General features: G+C 41.1%; 1 protein-coding gene across 1 annotated transcript in view; it reads right to left on the bottom strand.

Annotated features, from left to right (window-relative positions):
- Window positions 1-363: 363 nt before the first annotated feature.
- LOC135698211 (coagulation factor VII-like) overlaps window positions 364-25,048 on the bottom strand; it is a 47,489-nt gene continuing 22,804 nt past the window's right edge. The window contains exons 5-7 of the mRNA XM_065218106.1: window positions 1,558-1,761; window positions 970-1,491; window positions 364-911 (exon numbers count right to left, since the gene is read on the bottom strand). Of these exons, the coding sequence (XP_065074178.1) occupies window positions 592-911; window positions 970-1,491; window positions 1,558-1,761 (1,046 nt within the window). The 3' untranslated portion in view covers window positions 364-591. The remainder of the gene's footprint in view (window positions 912-969; window positions 1,492-1,557; window positions 1,762-25,048) is intronic.

Here is a 25,048-nt window from a genome sequence, read left to right as displayed (position 1 = left end):
TCGAGGCGGATGGATTCATCTTGAGCTCTTAACTGAGTCGAAACTGGCGACAGACTGCTGCTACTCGGTGGTGCTTTTGGACAGCAAAAAACATGAGAGATGAAACTTTGAAACGAATGAATACCGTATCGTGGGGATAAGATGGAATTGAGATTAGATAACATAATATGAGAAATTTAATTCTTTATACATCTGCAGCTGAATTTCGGCCATTTCAAAGAAGAAAAAAATTTTTCTACATATACCTAATACGTAGAAACTTATTTGTCTTCGATTAAATTTATGCTCGGAATTCAGCTACTGGTATCCATTTCCAAAGCAAACACCGGAGTCCAATCCTCACCCGTGGACGGTACCCGGGTAAAACAGGTTTAACCTGCCGCTCGGAACGGGTTTTTCCCGATTGGCATGGGAATTTTCATCACTACACAAAACACGTTCTTCCCATTAACCGACCAACACGACTCTTCGCCGTGTCGATTGTCGCTACGTCTCCATTAGATGAGCAACAAATGGCACAAATGGTCGGTTTCCTTTATTATTAACGATGTGAACCTATTTAACATTTTGCGCTATCAGCAGTAGCTCCGCTCAGACACCCCAAACGATCGATTCAATCCATGGAATAAAGGCTCCGACACGCGTGTAGACGGCCGGTACCGAACCACCACAAAAGCTACCGTACGAGGTGATGGCCACCACGTGGAATAGACAGTCGTTTTCGGCGTCACGGATCTGCAACGGCCCACCGGAATCGCCTTGGCAAGTGTCCCGACCACCGTCATCATACCCGACGCACATCTGGCTATCGATGATCCCCCGTGCCCCTCTACTTCTGTAAAAGTTCATGCACGTTGTCTGATCGTACTGATTCAGGACCACTTTTAGCAAGATGTTGGAACTCATACCGTCTGCAAAATGGAAAGTATGTATCATTGTAATCTCTAACTCTAACTCATTCTAACTTACAACTCTCCACAGCTCCGTACCCAATGGCCGTCAGCTTTTGCTCATCTACGACCGCCGATTGGTACAGACAAGCCGGCCTGATCTTCGTACTGAACTTAACCGTACCGGCCAGCTTCAGCAGTGCGATGTCGTTGTGCTTGGACTTGGCCGAATACTTCGGATGTCTGATAGCCATCTCAATAGCAAAATCTTTCGGAAACGCTCCATCCGCATCGGACATCAAATTCAAATCCCCCAGCCGAACGATCTGCAGTTCCTGAGTGAAGCAGTGTGTCGCAGTCATCACGAACCGATCACTGATCAACGTACCACCGCACTTGAACTCGAGCGGTTCGTCCGGTGCGCTCCGGTAACCGAGGGCGGCCATGTGCGGGAACTCACCGAGCTTAGCCGCCTCTCCACCCACGATCAGTTTGTTATCGGTGGAGCACGTCTTACCGCGCTTCTGGATCACTTCGGCGTTCGGTTTCAACGAGCTGAGGTACACGGTGGGTGTGGCCTCGCGCAGGTACTCCTTGCATTCTACGGATCAAAATTTAAGAACATGAATCTCACGATCTAATTGCACTTTCAAGCTGCGATACCTACTTCTGGCGCTGACGCTCAGATCGGCGTTCTCTTGCGCAAGTTGCTGCAGTTGGGTTCGGTAATCCGGTGGGCAGCAAACGACGGCTTCCCGCGAGTTGAAGGTGCAAATGTTGATTCGGCCTCCCAGGGATTCCAGCAGTGGACGGCACTCGCTATAACTGACGCAAATTCCAGTGCCACGGCGGAAGCGGCACGAGTCGCCCTCTGATGGAATGGAAACAACAATTCGGGTATTAGTAACAGCATGTAATAAAAATAACTGACCAAAGAAATTATTTAAAAATTAGATGAAGACTACGAGGTAAAGATAATGCATTGGGACATTTGACATTTAAATGATCTTTATTTCTTGTATTTGTTTGGTTTACATGTAAGGATTATCAAGTGACACAGATGCGTCTTTTCAACTTTAGTACGTTTGAAATTTTAATTATTATTTACAGTTCCTAGTCCTATCAGGCCTGTTATTAGAGTATGACCACCTTGGTGGGATTGGTTTGTTTTGAATTTGAAAAAGGAGACTACTTATAACTACTATTTACAACTACATTTAACCTGTAACTACTATATACACCTAACCTACTATATACAAATTGCTTATGAAAGCATGTTCTGATGTATCACATTTCTGCATAAACCTAGTCTTAATGTCATCAATTTTGAAATCTAATTTTGGAATGTTCGCCTATTGGTGGAGGTCTGAAATTCTTGTTTCAAAGGGACGATCAAGGATCATCCTAAGCACTCTGTTCTGAGCAACCTGGATTTTGTTCCTGTGAGTCTGAGCACATGATTCCCACACCGGAGCTGCGTAGAGGATCGCAGGTGCTATGATTTGTTTGTAGACAGCCAGTTTGTTCACCCTTGAGAGGCGGGATCTGCGGCAAATCTATTGCAGCAGCATCTATTGAAGATAGCAGTCAAAAGCGAGTACACTTTCGTGCTCAGCTTCTTCAATACCAAGTTGAATATTCCGTCAAACCCGGGGGCCTTCATGTTTTTGGTGCATTTCAGCGCTGAGCAAATCTGTTCCACTGTGATTCTATCCTCCGGAGGGATGGCACAAGGGGAGGAATCAAGGTTGAGTACGCATTGCTCAACCTGAACTTCGACCGGACTTTGGATGTTGGAGCCAAGCAAGTGCGATTTGGCAATATGCTCACCAATCGCATTTGCTTTCTCCTGAGGGGTGATTATGAGCCGATCGTCATCATTTTCATCTTTAAGTTGAGGAATGGGTTTGGGGTGCGTCTTTAGGACCTTGGCAACCTTCCAGAATGATCTGGAGCGGTCGTCCAGATTCTGGATGAGCCGCCCGAAACTTTCGTTCCTGAGTGAGACCATTCTGGAAGCAATCTCCTTGTTAAGATCGGCCATTTCACGTTTCCATTATGACAAGCCGGTATTTGTAAGAAACAGGTCTAGCGTCGATGGGTTGCCTGCCGGTGAGATGAATGTTGGCTCGTCCGAGAACCAAACGGAGTACAGCCCATGCTGCGAATGGTCGAACAGCAGATGACCGTTCTGGTTCTGCTGGTAGTTCCGCCAGGCCTCATGGCGAGCATTCAGATCTCCTCCAACAACGAAGCGGGAACCGCTACGGGTGATGGCGGCCAGGTCTTTCTTGAATTTAGCCGCTAGTCCGCTGCTGGCGGCATACTGTCGAGGGCAGTAGACGGCGATGAACTGGACGTATCCAGTCACCGATTCCACCTCCTTATCCCTTTTCTGACCATGATCGCAACACCCCCCCCCCCCCCTGGAGCTGGTACGATCAAGTAGAATGATGTTGTGGTCCGGTAACCAGCAACTGTCGCCGGACTTGAGGTGGGTCTCGGTAAGGAGGCCCACGTCCATGGTATGCTTGCGGAGGAAGTTCGCAAGCTCGATGGTTTTTGCTCTTAAGGAGCAAGCGTTCCATGTGACTATGCTTAGTGGTCTGGAACAACAGGCAGCTTGCTGGTGTTAGCGTTAGCTTTAGCGTTAGCGTTAGCGTTGTTATGATATACTTCGTAGATTGGATACTAGCGACACTCACGTCTCTTCTGAAATTCTCAGTTAGACTACTTTCAGGAATAATGCTGAGGAGTAAACATTGGTTCCAATCTAAACAAGAGTAACAGAAGCATGACTGTCGCTATTCCCGGCCACGCCCATCTTTACCATAACTAGGGATAGGGAAGGAAATGTTGATGTAGTACTTACTTAACGAGAGGCCACCGACTTAGCGACACCCTCATAAGTGCTACGGAGTTGGAGGGTTGAGTAGGGTATTCGGTTAGGATTCACCTCAAGTTGGCGATGCAACCAAAAGTATGTATTGTTTATTTGTTGTTTATTTAATCTCTCGATAGCCGGCTATCGAAAGAACATATTAATTTTGTTTAGTGATAATGAATTTTAAGAGTCATGACGGAGAGCTTGGGATTAAACCCATGATTTTCTGCTCAGTAAACAAAAACGATCCCTCCAGGGTCATCGAGCATCTCAGAACCATAACGCTTCTCGACAATACAGGACTACGTTTTCGCTTGATATGCAAATAGTTTCCGAGGTTAATAATACAAATGATGGTGGCGATTTATTGTGCTGTGGAAGAGCTTGGGGTTAAATCCATGATTTTCTGCTCAGTAAGCAAAATCGATCCCTCGAGGGTCATCGAGCATCTTATAATCCACAGCGCTTCGCGTCATTGTACAAATATATGGATGAACTAACTATTATTGAATAACTATTATTTACCATAATTACATGAAAGAAATAAAATATAAACTACAAACAAAACGTGACTACTAAATCTCAAAAAGATATTCTCACAAATGTATTTCACGCAACCAGGAATCTCAAAACCATTAGACGCTATAATGATACTCTGCACATGTTAGACACAAAAAGAGGCCAAAAAGCAAGCGTCCAACACACAAAACCCGCCAAATCCACTTGCAGTCACAATCAACGATTCTACGAATCACGAGCGCTCACGAATCATAAAACCGCTGACTGCGACACTCTGAAAGCGAAATTGATAAGCTCTATGCGTCAAACACCCGCCCTTCAATCCCCTCCCGCATCCATTAACACAAATCTCCATTACAACATCTAACGAATTCAAAACTCTGAAAATCACTCATCTATAGCAAGTGAGTGGAAGCAACCCTGCATGCAACCATTCTTCACTTTTTCTGCCTATCTTTCTATTAGGCCTGTGGACATGCGTTAGCTTCGAAACTTCTAACCAAACTGGGAAAATTTTCAGATCACAAAAAAAAAAAAAAAACTTGAAAAAAACTTTCAAAGGTAATAACAAATAAAATAAATATTGATTATTTTACGCAAAAACGAGCAAGTAATATTATGCTAATGCTAATTGACTGTAACAAAAATAATTTGCTTAAAAAATAAAATATTATTAAAATTATGTGCAAAATTTACTAGAAGATCATTACTTTATTGGTGAGAATTTTGTAATAAGCCCTCCCAGTTCCTCTGTATACAGAACAAATCTGATATTATAATCAGAATTGCTCAGTCTGCATGAAGCAGCCGATTTCATCAAGAAAGTTCTATTAACAACCAAGAATTAATCGTTTGAGGCATACTGAAGCATTAAGAAGGTGATATGTGTCACTATAGGAAATCATCATCGTTGCAAATATAAAAAAATTAAACATAGCCCTTTGCTTCAGTACCGTCAACCTCCATGTCCATGGGGAGGGAGTACCCTTGAATGTTGGAATTCTAGCCTCCAAAAATAATCATCGTTGTAAGAAATTTTGTAAGTACTTAATTCTAAGATTTTATTTTATTTATTGATATTATTGTTTAAGAAACTTGAAGATTTAAAGTACAAAATATCAACTAAGGTTGCGAAGTGGGATGTATTTTTGAAGCAACTGGTGTTATCGGTAAAAATACCAATGAATATGGAAAATGAATATTCCACTTCCGGATGCTACCAATAACGCCTCCAACAATATGCCTCCAAGGAACTCAAGGAACAATGTTAAACACCATTTTTGAACATGGTATTGTAACTAATCTTATAGGTATATGCTACATTTTGGTTTGGGATAAGTGTTTGAACTATGGCTCGGGATTTCCACTGTGACGTTCTTCTATTGTGACATACCCATACGTATTTTTGTGGAGCAACATAGTGGAAACGTGTGAGCGTAGTTGAAGCATATACCCTATATAATTTAAAAATCAGCTAGAAAACTAACTTCAAAGTGAAGCATTTTAGTCACTTGAGGGCGTCACCTGGGACAAACTGATATATAATAAGTATAGGTCAAAGTCAAAAACAACTTAAGACACGTTAAATTTTGGATAGCATGCACAAGTGCAGGTGCTTAATGAAGCATGTGTTATGGTTGATTGGGTGGATTTGAGATTTCAATTATTTATTAAATTAGGCTAATGAGATATCATAATCATCAAACGAAAATTTAGACAGCCTAATGACATTAAGTAGATTGAAAAAGGAGTTGGGATGCGGGGGTCCGCTTAGGGAGGCAACTAGCCTATTGTCTGTTTATTTTGATGGTTGCTTTAAAAATATCAATATGGTATACAGTCAAGATTCCTATAGTACGGTTAATAGGGACCGCACTATAGGAACCGGCATTAACGAATACACGTAGCATATGGGATTAGAGCTAATTGGGGACAAACTCTTATTGTAGGGTAATTTGAAGAGATAACTTCCTGGTGTCTTCTGAAAAGTTATTAAACAGAATATTTGCCACCTTTTGGGAACATTTAGCATCCGGAACGTCAAGAGCCTGATCCTCCGGAACACCCGGAACATCCGTAAAAGTGGTCAATTCATGAAACTAATCCTAGAGCTCCGCGGTTTTTTCGAAACCGCTCATAGACGTCTTATCAGAATGAATTCGGAGTTGTGACCTGAATATGAACCCAGAGGACCACGGGATGGTCCACCGGAAGATCCGGAACATCCGTAAAAGTGGTCAATTCATAAATCTGATCCTAGAGCTCCGCGGTTTTTTCGAAACCACTCCTAGACATCTTATCAGAATGAATTCGAAGTTGTGACTGGAATATGGACACTGGAGACCACGGGATGGTCTACCGGAAGATCCGGAACATCCGTAAAAGTGGTCAATTCATGAATCTGATCCTAGAGCTCAGCGGATTTTTCGAAATCACTCTTAGACATGTTATCAGAATGAATTTGAAATTGTGAGTGGGATATGGACACTAGAGACCACGGGATGGTCCACCGGAAGATCCGGAACATCCGTAAAAGTGGTCAATTCATGAATCTGATCCTAGAGCTCCGCGGTTTTTTCGAAACCACTCCTAGACAACTTATCAGAATGAATTCGAAATTGTGACTGGAATATGGATACTGGAGACCACGGAATGGTCCACCGGAAGATCCGGAACATCCGTAAAAGTGGTCAATTCATGAATCTGGTCCTAGAGCTTAGCAGGTTTTTCGAAATCACTCCTAGACGTCTTATCAGAATGAATTCGAAATTGTGAGTGGAATATGGACCCAGGGGACCACGGGATAGTCCACCGGAAGATCTGGAACATCCGTTAAAGTGGTCAATTTATGAATCTGATCCTAGAGCTCAGCGGATTTTTCGAAATCACTCTTAGACATGTTATCAGAATGAATTTGAAATTGTGAGTGGAATATGGACACTGGATACCACGGGATGGTCCACCGGAAGATCCGGAACATCCGTTAAAGTGGTTAATTCATGAATCTGATCCTAGAGCTCAGCAGATTTTTCGAAACTTCTCATTGACGACTATTTAGAATGAATTTGGAGTTGTGACTGTAATATGAACCCTGGGGACCACGTTATGGTCCTCCGGCAGATTCGGAACATCCTTAAAAGTGGTAAATCCATGAAACTGATCCTAGAGCTCCGCGGTTTTTTCGAAATCTCTTAAAGACGTCCTATTCTAATGTTATGAGTTGTGACCGGAATATTAATCGTAGAAAACACGGATTGGTTCACCGAAAGATCCGGAACATCCGTAAAAGTGTTCAATTCATGAAACTGATCCAATTTTTTTCAAAACAGCTTATTGACGTCTTATCATTATGAATTGGGAGTTGTGTTCGGAAAATTGACCATAGGGACCCCGGAATGGCCTTCCAAAGGATCCGGATCATCCGTTAAAATGGTTCATTCATAAAACTGATCCTAGAGCTTTTTCGATTTTTAGAAACCCCTCATAGATGTCGTATCAGAACAAAATGGGAGTTGTGACCGGAAAAAGAACCCTTGGTTCCACGAAATGGTCTACCAGGAAGATCCGGAACTGCCGTAAAAGTGTTTAATTCATGAAAGTGAGCCTAGAGCTCCACATTTTTTATCAAAACTACGCATTGGCGTCTAATTAATTCATTTGTAGTCATTGCCAGAAAATTATCCCTGGGGACCAGCTGACCCTCCGAAAGATCCGAAACATCCGTAAAAGTTAACAATTCGTGAAACTGATCCTAGGGCTCGGTGTTTTTTTATTCGAAAACACTCATAGACGTCTTATAAATATGAATTCGTAGTTGTGATCGGAAAATAGACCCTTGAGACCATGGAATCATAGACGTCTCATCAGAATAAATTTGGAGTTGTTACTGGAAAATGGGTCCATGGGATGGTGTTCCGGAATATCCAGAACGTCCGTTAAAATGTTTTATTCATGGAACTGATCTCAGCACTGTGTGGTTTTCTTAGAACCGCTCATTGGTATGATTTTTCTATATATTTTCATGGATGATTTCTAGGTGGTATTTAAGCATTTTAGTAGCATCAAGGCACTTTTAACTGATTTTTTGAAGATTATTCTTTGGATTTCTTGGACTGCTTTCTTTTGACTTCTTGTAGATTTTTCTTTGGAGTTACAAGTTAACGAGAGACTATCTTTTATGTTGTTATAGTTGTCATACGTTTTATTTATCACATCAAAATGTATAAGTGAGTGTTTGAGTGTCTTTTAAAACAAATGAAAAACATAAAAAAAAATTCACATATTTGTAAAACATGTTACACAAACTATACAAAAACTCCATAGCATATCAAAGGTTATACCACAGACAAACAGGCATAACACATTGAATATTTCTCATTGTAAAACATCGTCGCTAAAATAATACCGCCATCTGTTGAGTACACTGTGGTGGGTAGTACGCTGAACAGATGGCGGTAGTGTGTAAATGTCAAACGCAAGGGAATTGACTATGCGTGCCACAGGTGGCAGTACTACCAACTGAGATACTTTTAAATTGACCGTTAAATGCTTGTTCCATGAACAACTTGTGAGTGTTATGTCTGTTTGTCTGTGGTTATACCGTAAGCTACAAAATAGAACTAATGTTTCCAATTGGTAAATAGTGCAGAAGGTAAATTTAATCATTATATTCTTCTTTCAAAGTTACCTACATTTTATGGTACCTTCTTTTAGTGTCCACGTTACCAATTTTGTCGATTTTTTAAACCAATTGTACACGCTAGAAACGAGATTCTAAATTATTGCACATATTTTTTGATTTTTGAATAACAAAATACAAGATCGCACTATACACATGGCCACAATCTTTACAATCACAAGGGATCGGATGTAAAGTTTATCAATCATCTACTTAGAAAAATACTTACCTGGTATAGGGGTTACCGTGACCATCTACTTAGAAAGGTGAAGGGAACCCATACTACTTATAACCATCTAAATATTGAAGAGACCATTGGATTGTGCACTTTTTGGAGAATTTGATATTTTTTTTAGCAATTGAAATAGTAAACATATTTAACAGATTGTACTATGGTATACTTTACGTCCATTTACTGGTCACAACTCTGAATTAAGGGTTTCGAAAAAAAACCGCGGAGCTCTAGGACATTTTCAAGCATTGACCACTTTTACCGATGTTCAGGATCTTCCAAAGGACCATCCCGTAGTCTCCAGAGTCCATATTCCAAACACAACTCCGATTTCATTCTGATATGATGTTTATGACTGGTTTCAAATACACCACGGAGTTTTAGGATCGGTTTCATGAATCGATCACTTTTCGGATGTTCCGGATCTTTTAGTAAACCATCCCGTGACCCCCAGCATCCATTTTCTGGTCACAACTCCTAATTCATATTGATAAGACGTCTATGAGTGGTTTCGAAAAAACCGTGGAGCTCTAGGATCAATTTCAATTATGGACCAGTCTATGAGTGGGTTCGAATTAAGCGCGGAGCTCTAGAATCTGTTTTGTGAATTGACCACTTTTACGGATGTTCCGAATCTTCCGGAAGACCATAGCACAGTCCCCAGAGTCCATATTCCATTCAAAACTCTGAATTCATTCTGATAAGACGCCTATAAGTGGTTTCGACAAAACCACGGAGTTCTAGGATCGCTTCATGACTTCTTCTTCTTATTCGCATTTCAAGCTTATTGCTTAGCGCATATTAGCTTATTGCGTGCTCTCAACTTAGTGTTCTAAATGCACTTCCACAGTTATTAATTGAGAGCTTTCGATGCCAATACCAATGCATGAATTTGTATATTGTGTGGCAAGCACAATGATACTCTATGCCCAGGGAAGTCGAGAAAATTTCCAACCCGAAAGATTCCCTCGACCGGACCGGGAATCGAACCCGCCGCCTCCGGCTTGGTAATACCGTGCCTTTACTGACTAGGCTATGAGGCCACACAATTTCATGAATTGATAACTTTAACAGATGTTCCGGATCTTCCAGTGAACCATCCCGTGGTCCCCAGTATCCATATTCAGGTCACAACTCCGAATTCATTCTGATGAGATGTCTATAAGTTGTTTCGAAAAAACCGCGGAGTTCTGGGATCAATTTCATGAATTGACCACTTTTACGGACGTTCCGGATCTTTCGGTGAACTATCCCGTAGTCCCTAGCGTCCATTTTCTGGTCACAAATCTTAATTCATTGTAATAAGACGTCTATGAGTGCTTTAAAAAAACCGCGGAGCTCTAGAATCTGTTTCATGAATTGACCACTTTTACGGATGTTCCGAATCTTTCGGAGGACCATCATGTAGTCCTCAGAGTCTGTATTCTGGTTACAACTCCAAATTCATTCTGATAAGACGTCTACGAGAGGTTTCGAAAAAATCACGGAGCTCTAGGATCAGTTGCATGAATTGACCACTTTTACGGATGTTCCGGATCTTCCGGTGAGCCATCCCGTATTCCTCGGAGTTTATATTCCAGTAACAATTCCAAATTCATTCTGATAAGACGTCTACGAGCGGTTTTGAAAAAACCGTGGAGTTCTAGGATCAATTTAATAAATTGACCACTTTTACGGATGTTCCGGATGTTCCGGAGGAACATCCCGTAGTCCACGGAGTGTATATTCCAGTAACAACTCCAAATTCATTCTGATAAGACGTCTACGAGCGGTTTTGAAAAAAACCGTGGAGTTCTAGGATCAATTTAATGAATTGACCACTTTTTCGGATGTTCCGGATCCTCCGGAGGGCCATCCCGTAGTCCTCGGAGTGTATATTCCAGTAACAACTCCAAATTCATTCTGATAAGATGTCTACGAGAGGTTTCGAAAAAAACCACGGAGCTCTAGGATCAGTTGCATGAATTGACCACTTTTACGGATGTTCCGGATCTTTCGGAGGACCATCCCGTAGTCCGTAGAGTCTATATTCTGGTCACAACTTCAAATTCATTCTGATAAGACGTCTAAGAGAGGTTTCGAAAAAACCACGGAGCTCTAGGATAAATTGCATGAATTGACCACTTTTACGGATGTTCCGGATCTTCCGGTGGACCATCCCGTGGTCTCCAGTGTCCATATTCCACTCACAATTTCAAATTCATTCTGATAAGACGTCTAGGAGGGATTTCGAAAAAACCTGCTGAGCTCTAGGACCAGATTCATGAATTGACCACTTTTACGGATGTTCCGGATCTTCCGGTGGACCATCCCGTGGTCTCCAGTGTCCATATTCCAGTCACAACTACGAATTCATTCTGATAAGATGTCTAGGAGTGGTTTCGAAAAAACCGCGGAGCTCTAGGATCAGATTCATGAATTGACCACTTTTACGGATGTTCCGGATCTTTCGGTGGACCATCCCGTGGTCCTCTGGGTTCTTATTCAAGTCACAACTCCGAATTCATTCTGATAAAACGTCTATGAGCAGTTTCGAAAAAACCGCGGAGCTCTAGGATCAGATTCATGAATTGACCACTTTTACGGATGTTCCGGATCTTTCGGTGGACCATCCCGTGGTCCTCTGGGTTCTTATTCAAGTCACAACTCCGAATTCATTCTGATAAAACGTCTATGAGCAGTTTCGAAAAAACCGCGGAGCTCTAGGATTAGTTTCATGAATTGACCACTTTTACGGATGTTCCGGGTCTTCCACAGGATCAGACTTGTGACTTTCCGGATGCTAAATGTTCCCAAAAGGTGGCAAATATTCTGTTTAATAACTGTTCAGAAGACACCAGGAAGTTATCTCTTCAAATTACCCTACAATCAGTGTTTGGTCCCAATTAGGTCAAATCCCATATGCTACGTGTATTCGTTAATGCCGGATCGACCGCACTATAGGAATCCAGGGGTAACCGTACTATAGGAATCCGGCAAGAACGAATCCGTACTATAGGAATCTTGACTGTATATGTGAAAGGATGAATCAGTGGGAGATGGATGAGTGATTTAGTGCTAGTGTATTTATCAGTACTTTCAGAAGTGATTAAGAACTTTTCTGAAGTAAATCAGCACTTTTCAAAGAGAATCCAAACATATCTGAAGTGATTCAGTTCTTTTAGAAGTGAATCCAATAATTTTTTCTTTGATGAATGACATTTTGCTGCATACATATTTAAGATTTTCACTGCCACTTGGATGAATGCGGCATGTTGATCGATGGATACATTGATGAGATCAAGGAACACTTCGTCAGAGAGCACGGGATAGCTACAAGTCGGAAAGCAAAGTTTCCATTCAAATGCTCTAAATGTGGATCGATTTACTGGTACTTCAAAAATTTTAAAAAGCACATTCTCGAATATCACCCTGTGCGTGCACATGAACGAACGGCGTCAGTGACTGAAACAGAACGAGCGGATTCTGTACCATTGATGTCTACAATACTCAATCCATCTGACTCTACGCTGCAAACTTCAGAACCAGAGGAGCTTTCCTGTTCAATACAAAATCCTTTTTTTTATGAACAGGATATCACTTCAGAAGAAGCAAAAGCTGCGTTTGCTAAATTGATTACCGAGCTCAGATGCGACGTAGCGCTTCCCGAGTCTAAACTCCAAAAGTTTATGAAAGGGTTTGTAACAGCTTTGCACTGGGCTCAACGTTACACCATGTCTCGAGTGAAAAATTATATTGCTGCTAAAAATGGGTCTATCCAAGATGAAGCTACAGTTGATTTTATTAACGACTTGCTTATTCCTGACATCACTTCGGATGTAAAAACACCTGAGGATAATGTAGTATACCTGTCTGCTAAACTTGGATGCCCCATTGCAGAACCAAGGGAAATTGTATTAGGACAAACAAAGACGACCACCCGAGTGATGCCGACGGGAAACAGGTATCATCAACGTCTGACAGAAATAAAGTACACCACAAAAAAATTAGTTCAAAAGGAAGTGGTACAATACATTTCCATCATTGACACGCTTCGAACTATCGTTTTAAACCCGGAGGCACGTGCGATGATCAGGGCTGAAAAGCATCAAAAAGATGGAGAAATGTACACATACAAGGACGGTCAGCAATACAGGAATCACGAATATTTGAGCCGATATACAGATGCAGTCAGGCTTTCCATTCATATAGACGAAGGCGAATACAGTAACCCACTTGGATCACGAAAGGGTAAAAATAAACTAATTCAAAATTTTGACTCACGAATCAATTCATCGCTGGACCGCATCTACATTGCTTTAGTAGTAAAATCCAGTGTTTTAAAGAAACATGGGTACGAGAAAGTTTTGACGCCTCTCATTGATGAGTTATTGATATTGGAATCAGAAGAAGGAGTAAACATTAAAGTGAACACTGGATTTTTTAGACTGCGAGGAGTTCTGGTAAGCGTATTAGGTGATACACTCGCAATACATGACATTTTTGGATTGCTAGGGCCATCGGCTAACCTATTTTGTAGAACGTGTCTAATTACACGGAAGGATTTAGTGATGGGAGCGCTCGGTGACAACTACGTCCATCGAACCGCCAACAATGTGGAAGATGATCTAGATGCGATTGAAAATAAATACAAATCTCAAAAGGACTGTGGAATCAAGGAACGATGTGTATTGCATAGATTGCAATACTTTAGATGGACAAATAATCACTGTTTTGATCCCATGCATGATCTGTTGGAAGGAGTGGTTCCCATGGTTTTGAAAAAAATCTTAAATATTTCTGTTCAGAAAAATGTGATTACTTGTTCCGAGATAAATCAAATGATACTTAATTTTGAATATGGTAAAACTGAATCAGCCGATAAACCATCTCCAAATTTTTCACATACAAATTTACAGTCCAAAGGAAATGCTCTATAAGCCAATCAGCTGCTCAATGTTGGCTGCTTTTGCGAGCATTTCCATTTATTTTTAATAAAATATTAAGGCAGAGTGAGATATTTGCATGTCTGGTGAGCACTTTGTTGAAAATTTGTTTCATAAGCTTTTCGAACAAAATAACTGCAGCCATGGTAAATGATCTACAAGATGCTATTGATAAATTCCAAAAGCTTTTCAAAGAATGTTTTCCTACAGCCAGACCCATTAATAAATGTCACCATATTTCACATTATCCACAACAGTGCACTGAAATCGGTCCAATTTGTTATAGTAGTTGTATGATGTTTGAATCCAAGTTTAAAGAATCCAAAAGTCAGGGAAAAAGCTGCAATAATGTAAGAAATCTTCCGTACAGCCTCGCTAAAAGGTTGAGTTTGAAACAAGCCAATTCAATATTACATCATAACTATACTTTGGATAAACCATCAGTTATTTCATTTTGTGTTATAAGTAAACAAGATATTGATTCATCCGCCTTACTTTTTGATTATCCTACTATGATTAAACTAGTTAAGCATTTGAAGATTAATGGTACAGATTTTAAACCAGGTTTTGTGGTTAAATTCGAATTATGTTCTGAACTACATTTGGGAATTCTTTTAATGGTTGCGCAGCATATCAATAACTTTGCATTTATCATACAAGAACTAGAAATGATTGACTTTGATACTTCATTATATGCTGTTAAAGTAAATATATCTCAGAATATTATTCGCGTTGATAAGGATAAATTGTATACAAAAAAAAACATATAGCTTATGGCAAAACTACGGTGACGGAAGTAATGACTGTAATACATATATAAGTTTGAAATACAAAGATGATTAGCCTAATAAATTACATAAATAAAAATGCAATGTATTTGTAACGTGCAAAATTGATGATTATTATAATGTTAAGAGCATAATAAAAGCAATATATTATTATAAATACATTACATTACTTCAAATTATGTTTACAATTCAGATTTTTAGCAATATTAAAATGATATCAAAACATGATTTCAATCTCGTTAAAAATAAAAGAATATCCAAAAAAGTTATCAATATGTTTTCAAAAACAAAATGTAGTTTAATTTTGATGATATTTTGATCTCCGACTTCGCTCGGGTATGCCGGTTTTGGCAATACCTTTACCTTATTATCAAGCAAAATATACACTTGTACCTCCCAAATAAAGCTTTCATCTAGTTAAAATCAATAAAGAACATTTTTATCGTTAAGGCCAAGGTTCAGATCCATAAATCAACATTAGATTCCCTTCCACCACTTACATATTTAATTATGCAGCAGAGTTGCTCTCCCAAGTTGTTAGATGCTTTTTAAATATTCCGTAATGTAACATGGGTTAATGGTAGTGTGACCTAGATACTGATGAAAAAAAATTAAATTGGTTGTGTCCTAGACACGACCGCAGTATGACGTAGAACCACACAAAATTGATGTTTTTCATGCATTTTTGACTATTATACTTTATCTTAAAATTTTCAAGTATTTCAATGTTTCGGTTATGGTTCACTCAAAACAATTTAAACATTTTTCTTGACAAATATATTAATGTGAAATTTCACATGATTTTTATTTGACCACACATAAACAGAATCCACTCAGAAGTACATATGAAATTTATACGCAAATGAATAGTATGTGTGGTCACGCATGGTTTTTATATGTACATATATTAAATATGTGGCCGACACATAGATATTGATTTGTTGATCACGTTGCAACAATTCATGTGTGGAACACATACAAACTCCAGAACAAGATCCTTAGGATAAACAGTCCAGAACCCGAAATTCTGAGGTTCACTGCCTGGCTGGTCTTCAGCCTCTCGAAGAGCGACGAACGGTCTCCTTGGAAAGGTTCAGAGACACCCGTCTGAGATCAGATCTTCAGATCATAGGTGATCTGGCACGTTAGTTAAGTTAGACTCGTACTTAGGTAGGTTATCAAATTTTTCAATTAAAACAAAACACACCCCCAAGGGGTTTTCTGTTAACTAGATGAAATACGCAACTACTAAATTAGAATACCCAATGAACAAAGATGAAGAGCCAGATAGGCAAATCAATTGAAATGTAAAATCAATGTATACACCATAATCAACAGAAATAAACGAAATTTTACTACTACTACTTTTACAGTCAGTGGTGTGTAATTCATCAGCATCAAATCATCGAATATGTCTTTCAAGCAATTTTTTTCTCAAATTTGAAAGTTATGATGCGGGAAGAAATTAAGGGAAAAACTCCTGTTTTTACTATTAATAATTGTGGTTTGTTTAAAATTTATTTCCCAGAAATAAAGTGATCGTCAAAGCCCATGTCTTTTTCGGATTATTGTTGAGGGAGGGGGAGGTTGTTGTGAAGGGGGGCAGGGGGTTTACAAACATTTATTTTCCTCATTGTGTCGCATTCCTCATTGCGGTCACGCCGTGATCCACCTTTAGCCACTGACTTGGTCCTGCTTGCTGCAACCAAACCTGATAGGATTTCCCACCGTTTTTTTATGAATGGGGCGGAGCAAAAAGTTTCTTTTGTGCAGAATATGTAAAAAAGGATGGACTTTGGATGTTAATATAATTGCATATATAGAGGTACCAGATATGTTTAACAGTCAGTTATTGGTAATCCATCGAGTGTATGTCCCTGTTAAGCAAATGTTTTTTTGAAAATGTTGGCTCTGCATGTAAAAAATAAATTGTTTATACATAATTGTGGTTTGCTTAAAATGTATTTCCCGGAAAACATGATCGTCCAAGTCCATGTCTTTTTCGGGTTATTGTTAAGGGGGGAGGGGGAGAGATTGTTAAGGGGGAGAGGGTTTTACATGCACGTTTTTTCAAGTCTCATTCCTCCAGCCGCTGACTTAGTCCTAGGACCTAGTGTCACGCCGTCCGAAGCGGTAATGAGCAGAGGCAGGAGAGCAGCGCTGATTTATATCTTTTCATGTATAAGCAGAATGATGTGCAACCAAGTGGTATTCGTTTATGATGACTGGGTTTGGGAAAAAGGCTTATTTCATGAAAACAGTAATAAAATTATCAATTGTACATTTTCAATAGTCTAATTACAGAAAAATTGGAAAAATGTATATTTCAGCAGGTTCGTATTGTAATATCCTATCGATTGCCGTATTTGGATTTTAATTTCATCTATAAATGACAAAGTTACAAGCGTTCAAAACCTAACACTTCTTCACCACACATATTTTTTGATTTGCACCCCAGTATAGTCGACAAAGACGTAGTTCTACGTCAAAAAGATGTACTAAGAATATTTGTGTGTTTATCTTGTCTTTTTAGCTAATCTCATATCAGATGATTCGTTACCATACCTGAACGAAGCGGATTTGATGGATATGGGAATAATTGAGAAAGGACCCATAAAGATAATACTCAGTGTCGCAGCGCAGCTTGAACAAGAAGAGAATAACATCAATACATCGAACCAACCAGAACAGGTACAACGTACAAAGATTCATTAAAGTAAGTAGTATAAGTAGGGTAAACGTTCATATAGTTGTTGGAGACTTCATACGCAAATATAATTAAGAACATAACGCTTCTAACGTACCGCAACTATAGAAGCGTTTATCTTACCTGCTTTTTCTACGTAGGTATGGTCCTGTGCACGGGAACTTTTGTTCATCTACTGATAAAAATTTGACACAACAGCGGTGCCTTATTTAATAAAAATTAACACATGCATAATGATTGCGTAACATTTGAAATGGCCTATGAACTTTTGTCACAAAACTTATTAAGCCCTTTTCGCGCGAACCGAAGTAAGCCCACGCAAACCAACAACATCATCGGGTAGGGTAAATTCTCCTCTTCCCGATAGTGCTCTTGGTTTGCGTGGGCGTTCTTCGGTTCACGTGAAAAGAGCCTAACAAATTGTTTATAAATGTTGATAGGCTCTTTTCTAAAGTTACAACAACATCTCGTCATGTATTAATTTTTAGTAAACACGGCACCGCTCAAATGTCAAATTTTTTCTTACATTTTATTCCATGCATTGGTCCATTATACCAACAAATCGCTCATACTATTATTTTTGGTTTGATTAGCTATGTCTGTATGAAGTTTCCACGATTTAGTTAAACGCTGTAGTTTTGTAGCTAAATAATTTTTTTTTTTTTTAATTTTAGCCTCCAGCCATCCGAGAAATTCTCTCACGGGATCCGAAATTTCATAAGGTGATGACACGACATTTAAATCACAGCCTCGTTCCTGACAAGAAAGGTCTACGCCTCATGAATCGAATTCTGTCGAACTACTTTTTCGAACATCAAATACTACGTGAGATAAGGTAAAATTGAATGTCAGTAATTAATACCCCGTTCACTGTGACACTACGAACTATATAACGTAACAGAGTCTTGCTGTTAAGATCATACAAAGTAGTGAAAACATGATGTATGGATTCTTATATTATAATGCTGTATGACGTAAAATATAGGTTGTACTATGACCGGGGTATTAGACTTATTAAAACATGCATTAATAGTTTTCTATTTTTCAAATCATCAGATATCCGTCTTGGCAGGAAAAACATGACTTGGCACTCAAAATAATTGAAGCGTTCCCACAGCTGGAGCAAACAAGAGTGGGTTCTGGAGCTCCCCCAGAGGTAAATACTTTAGTGTATCACCTCTTCATGTTACGTTACCATTTTTATTTGAATTTCTAGTCTTATTTTTTCTGGAGGTGTGGAGGGCGAAATGAAGGCTGCCATACAAGTATCATTGAGACGAGAGTTGGCAACATGAGAAAAGATGTTCCCCCCGAAGAACGACTGTTCCGTCGAAAATCAAAAACAGTCTTAAAGTTACCAGAAGGAATCGAGGAAATGGCAGCATCATTAGCATCGTTACCACCTACGCCATTGAACTGCCAACGCATTTCTGATGGTATGATGAGCTGCGTCGACTTATTAAAGTGGACTCAACTACAGATTGTGAACAACGAGTATGAGCGAATTTTAACAACGTTTCCACACTTGTTATCCTATAACGGAATAATGGTATGAATAATACAATTAACACTGTTTACAACACATTTTCTTAAAACTTTTTTATTTTTTTAGATTTAACAAATGTTTGCAAAACTTCATCCTGATTTCAACTGCAATGGATCCATAAGCAAGTTGCTAGACATCGGAATTCTCATGGACAGTTCCAGTTGGATTACTGTTGAAGATAGTAATTATTATTATTATTGAAAATTTACTGGTATTCATAAATGGGATCATATTTAAGTGGCGTAGCATTTGGTGGGAAAGCACTGCAAAATTTGTAACCGATCGTATATCAGGTATGAATAAAATACGCTACAGAGGGAAGTAGTTTTAACTGGTTTATGGTATGCTACGCCATTTAAATATGCAAATTAGGTTAAGGTTAGGTCCACCACACATACCACAACTCTCGGGTTCCAACTGCTATTTCGATTTGTATTAACAAACCATAAAAGCAAAACTGTTTCATATGAATATGATATCAAGCAGAGATGGGACAGCTATGTTTTTATGTGCAGTAAAGTTGACCCACTAATGGACATTCAGAACGACTCAAACGTGAGTCAAGTTGACTGAATTTCGTCAAAAGTGGATTTGTTCGCAAAGTGACTACAATTTTCCGCTTTTTTCCTGTCCATGAAAATTTTACTTAGTTTAGGAATATACTAATAGTTTGAGTATACTACGCAGAATAAAGGGGCTTGTTTATATTAAGAATTAATTTTAGTTTTACGTACGTCAAAATTAAATCAAAGACTAGCTATAAATCTGTAATTGTATGAGAAATTAATTATATTCTTACAGAATCCGTGAAGGGAGCATTGAGGATCATCAAAAAGTTAACTAACCGTGGGGTAAAGCGAAAAGATGATGTTGAAAGCACATTGGAAGAGTTGATTGCTGCCCCTCTAATTCGCTGGATAAAGGTTTGTTACTATCTTACATATTATATTTAGGACTTGTAATTATATCATAATCCATTTTCAGCCGAGTACAGAAAAACCGGAGTATCAACACGTAGTGAAACATTTACGCACCAACGGTGAGGATTTTGGGATGATGTAAAAGTATCATATTCTTTTCATCACCGCTGGCCATTGGCCAGCGGGGCAAACGACTGGGTAATGCGTACCACCAGTACCGCGAGTACTTGAAGGATAAAATAGACCCCATTAGTGGTCCATTAGCCTCTTACCCAGTAACTCCTATCCCTACCTCCTCGTGGTGTCTCCTGGGATATGAGCAACCTTAGCGAAGATCGGGTAACCAACCCCGGTGGGAGCTTTGGTCATATGCTGACAGGGAAGGGGGCCCCTAGCGGGTTCGGCCTACACGGCCTGAGCGTCTGTTCACCATGGAGGTGCGGCTCAAACAGCGTCTGACTGGCATCCAGCGGCTGAATAAGAAATGCTGTATTGTGTCAGCTAAATCTAAGATGGCAGCCCCATCTACACAATAACTGAGCGTCTGTCCACCATGGAGGTGCGGCTCAAACAGCGTCTGCCTGGCATCCAGCGGCTGAAACAAGAAATGCTTATCCCCGAAAGCTATACCCAAGATGGCAGCCCCATCACGGCGGATAGGAGACCTTAGGCTAACTACCTACTGTCCCCGAAACTTTACAACTGTTACAGAAACCAATAGAGAAAGATCACGGACTGATATTACGGCAACGACTTTTAGCGCAAAACAACGGACAAGAATTGGAACATGGAATGTACTAACGCTAGCCCAACAGGGGAAGCTGGCACAACTCGCCAGCGAGGCTCGACGCATGAAGCTCGAAATCCTGGGACTAAGCGAAGTCCGTTGGCCAAACTTTGGAGAACACAAGCTGCCGTCGGGACAGGTACTACTCTATTCTGGTATTCGAGGTGAAAACGCTCCCCGCCACCGTGGAGTTGGTTTCCTGCTTAGCGCCCAAGCAAATGCGGCGCTCATCAAGTGGGAACCTATCAATGAGAGGATAATCGTTGCCAGATTCAGAACGCGGGTTCGTAACCTAACCATAATCCAATGTTATGCGCCAACCGATGCTGCCGAGTTACAGGACAAAGAGAACTTTTACAGTCAACTGAATGCAGTCGTGGATAAAATTCCGAGAGGTGACATCAAGATCTACATCGGCGACTTCAATGCGAAGATCGGCTCCGACAACACGGATTATGAGCGTGTCATGGGGCGCCATGGTCTTGGCGAAATGAGCGAAAACGGTGAGCTGTTGGCAGAGTTTTGTGGCAATAACGACATGGTGATCGGGGGTTCGCTCTTCCCCCATCGACCAGTGCACAAAGTCACGTGGGTTTCCCGTGATGGACATACCGAAAATCAAATCGACCACATCTGCATCAGCCGAAAATGGAGAAGGAGCCTTCTTGACGTTCGGAACAAACGCAGTGCCGACATCGCGTCTGACCACCATCTCCTCGTTGGAGAGATCCGCCTTCGTATCGCGCGGGTCCAGCGGCGGGAGGAGCGGCTCGGACGGCGATTCAACACACGCCGATTGGAAGATCCAGCAGTAAAAAGGTCATTCGTCGAGGAACTGGAGACCAGAGCTGCGGATATTCCTGATGGTGGCAGCGTAGAAGAGCAATGGACGGCGATCAAGGATGCCTTTACTGAAACGAGTGAAAACAACCTGGGCGAGCTGCGCGCTCAGAGAAAGGAGTGGATCACGGATGACACCTGGAGGAAGATAGAGGAGCGGAGAAATGCAAAAGCCGCGATAGAGCGGGCGAGAACCAGAGGAGCGAAGAACCAGGCCCGCCAACTGTATTCGGCTCTCGAGAAGGAAGTGAAGCGCTCGTGTAGGCGGGATAAGCGAGCGTGGGTGGACTCCCTAGCCGATGAAGGTGAGAAAGCCGCAGCAACAGGCGATATCCGTCTCCTCTACGATATCTCACGACGCCTGAGTGGAGCAAGGATGAATCCTAGGATGCCAGTGAAGGACGCGACTGGTCAGTTGCTCACCGACCCCACTGATCAGCTGAAACGCTGGTTTGAACACTTCGAACAGCTTCTACAAGTTTCGTCGGTCAACCAGCCATCAACATCTCGGCATGAACCGCCAAGAGTGCGACGCATCACTCGCGTCAATTCTGAGGCGCCATCCCTACCGGAGATCGAAGCTGCTATCCGAACCATGAAATCCAACAAGGCTCCCGGGGTCGATCGCATATCAGCAGAGATGCTCAAAGCTGACCCCATGCTATCTGCACAAATGTTGCATCAACTATTCTGCAATATCTGGGACACCGCGACTTTTCCGGCTGACTGGATGCAGGGCGTCTTAGTGAAGGTCCCAAAGAAGGGGGACCCAACTGTATGCGATAACTGGCGTGGCATTATGTTACTGTGTTGTGTTCTCAAAGTTCTATGCAAAGTTATCCTCAACCGGATACAGGAGAAGATCGACGCGACTCTCCGACGGCAGCAGGCGGGATTCCGTGCTGGAAGATCCTGTGTGGACCATATTGTCTCGCTCCGCATAATCTTGGAGCAGGTCAACGAATTCCAAGAGTCCCTTTACTTGGTTTTCATTGACTACGAAAAAGCTTTCGACCGACTCAACCACGAAAACCTGTGGGGCGCCCTAAGGCGCAAGGGAGTTCCGGATAAAATCGTCAACCTCATCGAAGCTCAGTATGAGGCTTTCACGTGCAGGGTGCTGCACAACGGAGCCCTATCTGACCCTATTCGGGTAGTCGCTGGAGTGAGGCAAGGATGTATTCTATCACCGCTACTGTTCCTCATCGTAATCGACGAGATAATGGTTGGTGCGATCGACCGTGTGCCGAACCGTGGGTTGCTCTGGCAGCCTATTACAATGGAGCATCTAAACGACCTAGATTTGGCGGATGACGTTGCTTTAGTATCACAACGGCGTTCTGACATGCAGAGTAAGCTCGACGATCTCGCCGAACGCTCCTCAGCGGCAGGTCTCAACATCAACGTCAGCAAGACTAAATCGTTGGATATCAACACGGGAAATCCATCCAATTTTACGGTAGCTGGTCAGGAAGTGGAGAAGGTTGAAAGTTTCCAATATCTTGGCAGCCAGATAGCGTCGGACGGCGGAACCAAGAGTGACATAGGTGCACGGATCAAGAAGGCAAGGGCTGCTTTTGCGAGTTTACGAAACATCTGGAAGTCAAATCAGATTAGTCTCCGCACGAAGATCCGAATTTTCAACTCTAACGTGAAATCTGTACTGCTGTACGCTAGCGAAACATGGTGCGTATCAGCGGAGATCACACAGAAGCTGCAGGTGTTCATCAACCGATGCCTGCGGTATATAATTCGTGCTTGGTGGCCTCACAACTGGATTTCGAATGCCGAGCTCCATCGACGGTGTCACCAGAAGCCGATATCGACAGAAATTCGGGAACGTAAGTGGAGGTGGGTTGGCCACACTCTACGGAAGAGCGGAAATGAAATCTGCAAACAAGCGCTGGATTGGAATCCAGCCGGACATCGCAGCAGAGGCAGACCCAGGGGCTCATGGCGGCGAAGCCTAAACAAGGAGATTAAGCAAGTCGACCGGAATTTGATCTGGGCCCAGGTCAAGGCGAAAGCAAACAATCGCCCAGGATGGAGATCTTTCACGTTGGCCCTTTGCGCCAGGGATGGCGCTCAGGACACTTAAGGTGAGGATCCGTTACATCTGGTCTGCGTAGCAGACTACATGAAAGCTGGAATTTATTACCTAATGTTGTGGGTGATTCTGCGGTGCTGGCCATCGATGTACTTTTAAAATCATTTGCGGTGTTTGGCGTGAAAGTACCCGTATTGCTGCGGAAATTTCACGAGTTAGTCTCCATTCTAGTGTGGGGCACTAAAACGCCCTGTCGCACTATTACCGTGGCAGACGTCTGTGCCTTGTACCGTGAATATGATTAATGAAAACCATTGTTACACCATGTTATTTTTTCGAATGCATAATTTCTCTCTTTCGAACACGATTGATTTTTGTAATAAAAAAACTAAAGTTCGCGTTTTAATCGAAACTCGAAGATCAATAGATTGAATGCTCATTCATCGAATGTTAAAAATAATTGTTTGCTTATGTTGCAAATTAAATTGAATAAAATTGATATCCGTGCCTTTTAATACATAATAATTGAAAAAAAAACATGATTATTCATATACACATTATTTTCTTCCCAAAGCTGGGTAAATTTTACCTATTTCTTTCATTAATTAATTGGGTACTATTTACCTATTGGATTCTCAAAATAAATTACTCAACATTGAGTTTTGTATGTTTACTCAATTTTACCTAGCCCCACGGAAGCCACGAGTTGGGTGAAAGGAACTCAATTTTGGGTACTTTTTTCTTACCGTGTACGTTGTGTTATTTTACAAATCAATTAAATAAATAAAAGACGAACGATTGTCTGGCCGTCCTGTCCTCGTATGGCGGAGGCATACGAACCTTTTATTTATTTACTGTCGTTCATCATTCATCACAATACAAAACAGTATTTTATATACAGAGCAAGACACAAGGCAAAACCTAAGAGAAGAGCTAACAATACGGTGGCGAAAATGAACCACTTTTCTGTCAAACGGGAACCAGCTCCTGATTGGCCGATTTCATGTGCGTAAGATAGAGATAGAGATAGAAATAAAAGAGGAAGAAGCCAATTGTCACCTCTTCCTCTTAGGGCAAAACACTTGCGTATACCTCGCGTATACCACTAACGACACATGTGCGTGGATACAAACGTTACGCTTTGCACAACACGGTTTTTTAACTGAGCTACAGCCCAGTTAGTGAATGCCCAGTTTAAAAGCAGTCCAGTTAAAGAACACCCAGTTAGCGAACAAGTACTTTACTTTAAAACCCTTCATAGCATTTCCACAGACAAACAGACATA

The sequence above is a fragment of the Ochlerotatus camptorhynchus genome, unplaced genomic scaffold (genome assembly GCF_037179485.1).
Source record: "Ochlerotatus camptorhynchus isolate MF236.1 unplaced genomic scaffold, CSIRO-AGI_Acam_v1.1 ptg000084l, whole genome shotgun sequence".
In the NCBI taxonomy this organism is placed as follows: Eukaryota; Metazoa; Arthropoda; class Insecta; order Diptera; family Culicidae; genus Ochlerotatus; species Ochlerotatus camptorhynchus.
Note: the sequence above shows the minus strand (reverse complement) of the source record. Positions and strands in the feature narration are given on the sequence as shown.